Raw genomic sequence first — 10,032 nt, 5'->3', positions numbered from 1 at the left:
GTCCGCCACGCATGGTCTTGCCGAATCAAGTACAGCGGAAGGAGGTTCCTGTAAAGGTGGCGCAGAAGCGGCCTTTGGCAGAGTAGGGGTTGGGGGCATCTCGGGGGAGGGATGGTGTAGTTAGGTCGACTACGGCGGCAGAGGTCCAAGCTAGCGTGAAAAAGGAGGAAGCGCAAGTGAAAGTGGCGACAACGCCAATCGATGAGCATCAGAAAAAGGCAGCACCGAAAGTTAGGAGTACGCCTCCGTCAACAGGGGTTAAGCGGAGGAGGGTTAACGCCAAAGCGAAGGGGGCTGTTGGGGTAGGGGGTAGTGGAGGTGCATGAGTTAACTGTGGGATTTAGGGAGATGCGAATGGTGTGGTATTCGATAAACAGCATGTGGTGAAGATGTTGGGGAAGGGCGTTCAGGCCGGTAGTCAGTTACAGGAGATGAGGGGGGAGGTGGGGGTACTGCCAAAGCCTAAGCAACAGGTGGGGGGACGGGTTGGAGAGTTGGAAGTTGTGTTAGTAGGTGATGACAGCGCCATTGGAGTGGCAAGCTAGTCATCAGATGCCCTCTCATAGTTTGCAGGATGCATTTGAGGTGGGTGTGGTATGAGGGGGGGAGTATGCACATGATCAACTACATGTGTTGCTGAGAGTGTGATAATTCGGAGGAAAATTTAGAGAATTTTTGTTGGCTTTCATACATTTTCACTTCGAAGTTGAGCGTAAATTGCGTAAAATGGTCAACTAGAAAATTTGGGAGGAAATTTTGAGGATTCCCTTGTTGGTTTTTGTACATTTCTGGCTGAATTCGTATGTAAACTCCTGATCTCAGCTGGGGAAAGCGAAAATATATTCCAGTGGTGATAGTGTGTGTCTGGCAGGTGTGGGCATTCTGTTGCCATTACTCTGACTCTCTTGTGGGTATCCCGGCTCGGCCAGCAGGGGAGTTTGCAGATGCTTTATTCGCGAGGACATTGACGCCGCTGATGCAGAGGTGGAGGGAGGGTGGTAGTGGTAGTTTTATGGTTTTTGTATCAGAATTCACCTGGCCCTGTTGCGGTTGGTGGTGCCCCATGTGGTGGCCTTGAGCGCTCGAGAGAGCTCTGATAAGTGGGGTTAGCTTCTGGTGCTTGGGAGGTGGAGGAGTATGTGCTTTAGGGCAACTTGTGGAGCTCTCCCGTATCTCCCGTTGAAGGCCTCATCAACGACCCTTACACTAGGATGGCAATGTTTAGTTTCGGAGACTATTTTGACGTTGGCGAAGGAGGAAGGGAGGAGAGAGGAAATTGAGGAGGGCGCGAAATGGATGAATTTGGTTGAATATAAAGACATTCCAGTTCGAGTTCGTATAACAGTAAGTCATCTGTTGAGGTTGGGAGGGACTTTTACAGTAAATCAGGTCATTAAGGCGTTGCTGGATAGTTGTCGCGTGTCACCATTATATGTGCGATATCGGGCATGCGTGTCGGCGGCGCTCGAGCGGGGGAAGGTGTTGACGGCGAGGCTAGCGAGGATAGAGAATGAGAGTATGGCTAGGGAGGTGGAGATTGGGTGAGTTGTGGGGTTGTTGGTATCGTCATTTAGGGAATCTTGCGGCGTGCGGTATGCGATTGATATTGAGCAGTGATACCCTCAGAAAAATACTTTTTCGAATTTTCCGGAAATTTCCGAAATGCAAACTCGGGATAATGCCGAGGCATATCGAACAAGTGACTCCCTTGATGTGAACTCAATTGGAGTCTCACTTGATGAGGTCTTGTTGTGTCTGGTTTAGGATTGATGCTAATGAGTGATGCTATGCTCAGACGTAGCATGTAACTCATTAACGTACTATTTGCAGGGGCATTTGGAAATTTCCGAGAACCAAAAAGCAGTCTGTTTTGGTGGAAAAATACCATTTTTTCGAGTTTTCGGAGATTTCCGACATAGAAATTTCCGAAAAGGCCCGGGCATATTGGACACTGTGCTCGTTGATTACTCGTTTGAAGTGAACTGCATTGAGGGAGTTCGCTTTAGGAGAGATGCTATTACCGAGAGGATAGAGGATCGTCGGCGAGAGCTGGAGCAGTTGGAAAGTAGGCTGAGGTCGCTGAATCACTGGGCGAAGTTTGGGGAGATGGACTTGTCGGGGGAGGAGACGAAGGAGGAGGAGCCTGCGGTGGCGATGGCAATTGATGGGGAAATGTCGGGTATGAGTTTAGTGGCACTGTGTCGGGAGGGTGTGGGAAAGGAGTTGAGGAAGCTGAGTAAAAGGAGGAGGGTGGTGAGCGCGGTCCGTCAACAGGGTACTAGGGCTCTGTTGAGGTTGGCGCCGGATGAGATGACAGGCCAGCTAACGGCAGTTGGCGTGGATAGGGTAGTAGGAGGGGGTTGGGACTAGGAACTCGAGATGAGTGAATTCTAACGCAGTTGGGTTGAAGATGTGATGAGAAATGGTCGCGCATTATAGGAGTTGATGCGAATGTTTTCAGTCGGTGTGATGTGAGTTAACGACAGTCACTTTTGAGTGCGGTGGTGGGTATATGACATTTTGGGAAAAAATAATTTTTGGAGATCCTGTGTAACAGCTTTTATATGAGTTTTTATGAAACTTTTTTTTCACAGTTGATATTATTCCCTCTTTGCTGTCCAAAGAACTCGTGCGCATTGTTTGTTAGGCTGGCCACTCTTACTTTGTCATACCGCAAGTATCGTCCACGACTCCATGCGTATGCGTACGGTATTCTAATGGGGCTTTGGGCTTCTATCAAACTAAGGAGGAAGTGGAAGGATTGGTGCTAAGTCTTGATCAAGAGCCCAGCAGAGCTGAGGGGAAGCTGAGGCGGCAGTTGGCGGAGCGCACAGCGAAGGATTTGGAAGTGCGAGAATCTTTCCCGCCAGATCTGCGGTCAGTGGAAGGCTTGACGTGTTTGGAAGCGGGAAGTGAGTTGAGAGAAATCGTAAAGAAGTTACGAAACGAGGCGGATAGACTTTTGAAATTAACTGTTGAGACGAGCCCGATTGTTGAGGTGAGCGAAGGCTATAACAAGATGAAGGCGATGGTGAAACCTGTTGAACTACCCAGCGTATTGTCAGCTGATGCGTTGGTTTCGGCAGAAGAAGTGCTGGGAGAAAGAGTGGGTTGGACTTGCCCAGAGGAGCGGCAGATTTTCCTTGCTACTCTAGGTCGGGAGAGTTGTGAATCTGGAGGTAGTGGTGGTAGTAGGGAGGGATGGTGGGAGGAATATGAGAGGGGATGTGATGAGGGCAGTGTGGAGGATGTGGTGGCGCCTCTGAACATGGAGGAGTTGAAGGATATGGGTTCGGATAAGGATAAGTCTCCGGTAGTGGCATCGGCTCCGATGATTCGATGGCCGTCTGTGAGTACCCCTAAAACGGTTAAGAGTGAACATCAATCGCCGATGAGCGGGTCGGGATCGGGCGGTAGAGGACAAGTGCACGAGTGTAAAGAGTGTGGGAGGATTTTCAAGTCGCAGGGAGGGTTGACACAGCACACGAATAGGGGCTGTAAGGGGCCGTCTCATGCGGGAACGCCCCATTCTTCTGATGTGAGCTCGCCGCAAGTTGAAGTGTATCCTTCGGCACCTCGGGAGGAAGGAGGAGAGTTGTCGCCACCAATACTCGCGATGTGCTTGGGATGGTTGCTGGATAGGGTTGATAAGAAAAATTGATAGAATTATCGATAAATGAGATATGGTCATTTTTATGGTCATTGTAGCATTAGCATTGCTTTGGGTCTGTGACAGGTCTTGCGTTAATATTACTCAATAGATTCTCGTGGAAAGTGGTCGTTGCTGTAGCATAAAATGATCTTCGTAATCGCTTGTCTGGGTGTATGGACAGTGTGTGTCAATTGTATATACTATTAATTTGCACTATTTCCTGAGGTTAAGGCGAATCGATCTGGACTTATGATCTGGACTCTGGACCTATGACCAAGTGATGGGATAGAAGTCTCTGGACGCCCGAGACTTTGATAGCGACAAGTTGTTCACTATCATTACTCTCTGAACGCGTTTCCCATATTTGCATATCGAATTGGGGCGCATTGTGATGCGAGATAGATTATAGGGGTATTGTCCCCCCAATGTCCTCGTCATCTTCCTCTTCTACTACCACCAGGCGGAGGAGAGTTTCCGAGGCAAGAGGGGGCAGCGTTATTGAGGCGAAGTATGAGAGGTTGAATAGGCTTGGACAGGGAACGTAATAAGATATGGCTTTTGGTCGAGGGAGGAGTCACGCGCCAGGAAATTAGCAGAGCAGGTATGGTACAGTATCGAGATGTCGGAATAAGAAGACTGGAGAGTTGGTAGCAGTAAAAGCTTTGTTAACGCCGGAAGAGATGAAAAGAAAGTCGAAGGAAGGGTAATGGGGACGATTGCGGCTATTATAATAAAACTGTAATAACCCTTATGATTGTAGTGTATTATAAGATATAGTTTTTATGGGAAACTGCGGTGCTGTCGCGAAAGAACATGTGGGAGTGCCGCGAGATGTTACCGTGTGATCCCGTGTTCTAAGATGTTGGAGAAGCCAGCCGGCATTTATGGAGCTCGGGGGTTTCGCCAAATTCTTCGACGATCTGACCCTTGGCGATGTAGATAGATGTTCATCTGTCGTTGCGATTACTTTCCCGGATTGTGTGGTTTTCTCTCTCCAAAAGTTCGCGGTAATTGTTCAAACGGCGGTAGTATAGGCTCTAGGGGCTCTATCATGACTTGGCTGCTCATTGAGCAGACCCTGCTGAGAGGAGGGTCCCTGCTAGGGAGATGCGATGAGTCTGCACGGCTGCAGAGAGTCCAATCTCGCTCGAAAGAGAAGGCTTGGGGTAGAGCAATGCTCTACCCCAGGGGCGGTAGGGTACGATCCTGGGGATCGGATCCCCTCACTTTACATGGTGCGATCGAACCCCTATGCGATGGTACTCGTCGGCTGTTCGGGGCATGTCTCACTCAAGCTAGTTGTTCCTGTCAACTGCATGAGGACGACTTCAATGAGGCTCAATAGCGGTGCTGGGTCGAGCTAAGGCATCATTCATCAACGTCGATACATCAAAATCACGGGTCTATTGAATCAACCGTATGACCACCACACTCAGCTGTGGGATGAGCGGCCGCCGTGTACCTTGCGTCGGTTCAGAACTGAACTACGTAGCATAGCTTCTCCGCACCTCTTTGGCATCAAACGTGGGGGGTATCCTGCAACATATCTGGCCTATGGTGCTGGTTGTTGTATTGCTCGTGGCCATCTACCGCATTAAGATGAGGATACGATTTTAGGAGAGGTCGTACGTCTTGGTGACAACCACATAATCGATTCGAGGGTAGATGGAGTTGGACTTCATCGCGGTGGTATGAATATTCTGTCTCATGGGAGCGCAATAGATTTGCTGCTGGGTGGTAGCTCTGTAACGAGGAGTTCGAAAACGATGTTCTCCTGAGAGGATCAAACCTCCAGGATGAGCTCGTGCAATCCTTGAATTCCAGTGCTTGTGCATGGTTTGGAAACTTCGCGCTGAGGCTTCGATGAGGCTGTTGTAGTGTTACTCCCTGGACGAAACGATTGTGTTTGTGTGATAATCGAGGAAGTTGTTTATTGATAATTGGAGTAAAGTCAGTCGCCTAAGTGGTCTGACAGTCAGCCCACTCTAATGGATAAATGACATCTTCTACGTGATGAGTGTCGGGGTTCGCATTACTATATGTATAGGTTCCCAGTAGTATCCCTACGAGAGATCGGTGTGCTGTCTCGAGTGAAGCACCGGAATGTGGTGGAGTTGAAGGAAGTGGTCCATGATGGGGAAGACAGTGTCTATCTGGTCTTTGAGTATTGTGAACATGATATTGCTACTCTGATGGATGTAATACAGGGGAGGGCTGTTGGGGCTATTGATGGTTCTTGTATACTCCTACCCTAAGCCTCGTGGCAATCTCTATAGTTAGTGAGGAAATGTCTAGGCTAAGGTGACGAAAGATATATTCCAACACGTATTGTTGATGGATTTGGTCAGCCATTATGAACTTCCTAGGGTTTTGTTCGCCTGTGTACTTAGAGAAACCTGATGCTACGCTGATGATGTTGTTGTTGTTGTTGGTGGTGGCAGGTAAATGGGGTATCGTTCTCTGAAGGGGACGTGAAGTGCATTTTTGTACAGCTACTACAAGCGGTGCAGTATCTCCATTGGGTTGGCATCATTCATAGAGACATAAAACCGCCTAATTTATTGCTTAACAACAAAGGTAGTATTATTTACCCACCTCTTTTTACAGAAGTGTCACTAAATGAGGTGACATACACGTTGTCTAATTCAGGGGTGCTTAAATTGGCGGACTTTGGCTTGGCTAGGGGGTATTCTCATACCATTCCTCCTAGAGATCAGCATCTTACTACGGTGGTGGTCACGCTGTGGTATAGAGCACCTGAGCTGCTCTTAGGACAGTCAGAGTAAGCTGTTGGGAATCTAAGGTTCCTCTGTGGTAGATACGGATTAGGTCTACAGTGTGGGACAATTTGATATGCAAATGTGGAGAGTGTGCGTTCCCTATTCCGAAATTAGTGATAGTGAACAACTTGTCGCTAACACAGTCTCGGGAGGTTACCATTGTCACATCACATGGTCATAGCAATGTTCACATTGTTTATGTGATATAGTTTGAGATCTATTCTCATTAAGACTGCATTCGCATATCAAATTCCCCCACACTGTATATGTTATCCTCCCTCAGCTACACCCCAGCGATCGATGTATGGTCCTGCGGATGTGTTTTGATGGAACTCCTCTTGAGCCGACCTCTCCTACCCGGCATGTCAGAGTCTGATCAACTGGCACGTATATTCGGTTTACTGGGTGGGTCGGCGGTAGGAGAAGTTGGTGGGGGTATGGTATGGGTTTAGGTACTCCTAGAGCGATCGACTGGCCTGAGATACAGTATCTACCGCACTATGAAGATTTGGCTAAACCGTTGTTGTTCACGACTTCGAAAGATACGTTGCAGGTTAGAAAGAGACAAAAGTATATTTCTCCTAGAGTGCGTGTCAATTTTATATGCAGATGTGAAAAATGTGTCTTAATTTTCGAGATGGTTGCGAATCGATCTGAAACTATATCGAATGAACATTGGTATGAACATGTGATCTTATAGGAGTAGCCTTCCGAGACTGTGATAGCGACAAGTTGTTCACTATCATTAATTTCGGCAATAGAAAACGCACATCTTTCACATCAGCTTATCAAATTGGTCGAGGGAGTTCATCTGTTCGCCGTTTTCAGAGCGTTTTACGAGATACGTCCACTCCAGCAGTACTGTACGATTACATCACCAACGATCTCCTCACGGTGGCCCCGGGCAAGCGCGGAGATGCCTGTCGTTGCTTGAAACATGAGTAATAAGAAACGAGGGGGTATACGTGTATGAACGCGAATAACCATTCGAACACCGTATCGATTTACGCATTAGCGAAAACTTTATATTAGTATTATTAATAATGATTAGCAAACTGAAGCATCAAGGAAATCTGGCGACAACGCACGTGTCGACCGTGAGCGTTTCATTTGAGGCATTCACGAGGGAGACAGCATCACAAACATTGATCACATAACAAGTACTAGAACATCTGCGATGTAGACAGTGTGAATAAGCCGGCTGGTATCAGTGGATTGCGCAAGTTGTGATAGTATAGGAAGGTAGAGCTTCGTCTCGGGCTGAGGTAGAACGATTATTGGTCGAGGTGTGTGGGGGGGGGGGGGGATATGCACATTGTGAACTACGTGTGATGGTGATAATATGAAAATTCTGAGGAAATTTTGGGAGTTTTTTGTTGGTTTCTGTACATTTCTATCCAGTGTGGGAGAATATGGACAGGGCCAACTACATGTGTTGGTGAAATTCTAGGGAAAGTTATCAAAAATCTTATTGGTTTCTGTACACTCGTAAGTTGCATAATTAGTGAGAAAACTTCTGAGTTCAGTTGAGGGAAGCGAATATATATTTCTGCAACACTAGTTGTAGGTATCTCACCCGAGCTCGTCCGCTACCAACGAGTACAGCATGGATGCAGACTTGGAAGGAACATCGTAATTTAACAGAGAAGAATACTCATGCTGGGCTTACTATGGTGACACGAGAAAAGGGGAGGTATGAGAATGCAGTTGCTGAGTCACATAAGAGGAGACGCTTTGGGGCTTCTGGAGGGTACTTTGTTACTTGAGGGCAGTGCTGGAAGTTGACTATTGATAGGGAAAAAGTGTGTGGTGTTGGTCACAGTGAGATGGGAGGTGACGACTCGTTGAGAATAACAATGGGAAAATATGCAACTATGTGTGTTGGTGAGAATATGAAAATTATGAGGAAATTTTTCGTTAATTTTCGTACACTTTTATCACTCGTAAGGAAGTGAAAATAGATTCTTCCACTACTGGTTTTGTAGTTGAGGTGGGTTCGGTATGTGCTCGCCCACCGTTAGAAGGTGTTTCGACGTGCTCCTGAGGATTGGAGACTTCTTTACAATCAGCATCATTGTGATGGTGCATAGCAGGTGGGAGTATCTTAGGTTGAAGTTGGTAAGATACACTTTAGGTTGCTATGGTCAATCGATCCTGCGGAGTCTACAGTAGATTTGTTCGTGCTGGCAGCCCTAAGGATGATATGGCGCTCGCCCTTATCGTGGAAGGTCTCTTTAGGATGGACCGTGGTGAAGTTGGTGGTCAGAGCGTTGCAACTGCGACCTGATGAAGGTAATAGACGGTTTTTGCATCAGAAAGTTGGGGTAATACTCGGCTGAGGGGTATGCTAGTAGTAGTTGATGAGAACGTCTATGATACATTGACGCGAGTAATGTGGCAGCTTCGATCGACCTCTGTGAGAGCTAAGCAGTAGAGGCGTTTTGCCTCTCCCTCTGGAGGGTTGTTCGTCTCACAGCATCCTCTTGAGGTCCTGCGTAGGGGCTGGTGAATGCATCAGAAAAAAAACTATGGTAAAAGACGGATGGCTCGGTAGAATTATACAGAATTGTTTGCGGTGTAGACGAGACCAGTTGGTTGGGTATTTTCCTCACTGTTCAGCATCAGCTCACGCGGTGGTGACGGCATCGATAGCGACAATAGCATGGGTGCTCTCCCGCCTCGCTGTGTCCTTCCTAGTTGGAAGGCTCTTCGTACCGAGGTGTGTGAGGTTGTTGGGAAATGAACGGTATTGATTTATGTCAGATCTCGCGAAACGGAGATGCTGTTGCAGGGAAATGAGGAGGGTGGTGGAGTAGCTCATGGTGATGTTGGTGATGGGCAGAATCTTCCGGCTGCGGTGAGGGCGAAGATATGCACATAGTCAACTACATGTGTTGGTGATACATTGTGGAATTTCTGAGGGAAATTCTTATTGGCCTCATTAGTGAGTTTGAAACTGAGGATATATTCGTCTGACTCTGGTTGGGCGTATCTTTTAAGTTTAGGGAAGCTCGAGGGATAATCTTGTTCATTGGACACGACTACTTGGTCTTGCACGCACGCAGAAGATTTTGTTGATATCGGGGTGAGTGCAGTCGAGTTAGTCTTTTTAAAATGTTGGTTCAGATCGGTGGTGTTGGTAATTCGTTTGCCATTTTCTATATCTCTGCCGCACTTTGTGAGTGAGGCTATCGGTGGGCTTATGGGAGACGATATTGCTCGAGTGAAGCACGCCGTTTGTAAGTGCCCTGGTGAAGCGTGGATTCAATTTATGGCGATCTTTCTCATTGTGGAATTGCCAGTTATTGGCGTTGTAGTAACCGTTATTCGGTTAACGACGGTATAGAAGATCATCACGGTTACCTTTTCATTCAACGTGTATTGTGCTGTCTCCCGTGATAGCCTTCGTTGCAATGGTGGTGTCCCAGGGGAGTTCATCACATACAGCGCGAGGTGTTGTTATTGATATTGGCATTGGTCTGCAGTGCGAACCGAAGAGTTATGCATATCTAATTTCTCGAGATGGCTTTCGCCAATTCGAGAATACGGGAAGCTCCGTGTCAATCGATTCACATTGTTATCATGTTGATATTACTCAAA

The 10,032-nt window shown here is 47.4% G+C and overlaps 1 protein-coding gene across 1 annotated transcript in view; it reads left to right on the top strand.

Moving 5' to 3' along the window:
• The window catches only part of Pmar_PMAR008242 (hypothetical protein), a gene marked incomplete at both ends in the record, with an annotated part of 12,037 nt that overhangs the window by 451 nt on the left and 1,554 nt on the right, over positions 1 to 10,032 (top strand). The window contains 23 exons of the mRNA XM_002768899.1: positions 36 to 82; positions 125 to 302; positions 345 to 473; positions 514 to 585; positions 872 to 984; positions 1,029 to 1,100; positions 1,149 to 1,344; positions 1,390 to 1,541; positions 2,007 to 2,065; positions 2,192 to 2,346; positions 2,648 to 3,031; positions 3,066 to 3,106; positions 3,196 to 3,399; positions 4,113 to 4,193; positions 4,254 to 4,355; positions 5,700 to 5,850; positions 6,094 to 6,229; positions 6,302 to 6,434; positions 6,716 to 6,837; positions 6,885 to 6,985; positions 7,261 to 7,373; positions 9,196 to 9,289; positions 9,438 to 9,517. Coding sequence (XP_002768945.1) covers positions 36 to 82; positions 125 to 302; positions 345 to 473; positions 514 to 585; positions 872 to 984; positions 1,029 to 1,100; positions 1,149 to 1,344; positions 1,390 to 1,541; positions 2,007 to 2,065; positions 2,192 to 2,346; positions 2,648 to 3,031; positions 3,066 to 3,106; positions 3,196 to 3,399; positions 4,113 to 4,193; positions 4,254 to 4,355; positions 5,700 to 5,850; positions 6,094 to 6,229; positions 6,302 to 6,434; positions 6,716 to 6,837; positions 6,885 to 6,985; positions 7,261 to 7,373; positions 9,196 to 9,289; positions 9,438 to 9,517 — 2,915 coding nt within the window. The remainder of the gene's footprint in view (positions 1 to 35; positions 83 to 124; positions 303 to 344; positions 474 to 513; positions 586 to 871; positions 985 to 1,028; positions 1,101 to 1,148; positions 1,345 to 1,389; positions 1,542 to 2,006; positions 2,066 to 2,191; positions 2,347 to 2,647; positions 3,032 to 3,065; positions 3,107 to 3,195; positions 3,400 to 4,112; positions 4,194 to 4,253; positions 4,356 to 5,699; positions 5,851 to 6,093; positions 6,230 to 6,301; positions 6,435 to 6,715; positions 6,838 to 6,884; positions 6,986 to 7,260; positions 7,374 to 9,195; positions 9,290 to 9,437; positions 9,518 to 10,032) is intronic.

The sequence above is a fragment of the Perkinsus marinus genome (assembly GCF_000006405.1).
Source record: "Perkinsus marinus ATCC 50983 genomic scaffold scf_1104296966926, whole genome shotgun sequence".
NCBI classification, from domain to species: Eukaryota; Perkinsozoa; order Perkinsida; family Perkinsidae; genus Perkinsus; species Perkinsus marinus.
This window is presented reverse-complemented; position numbering and strand designations above follow the sequence as displayed.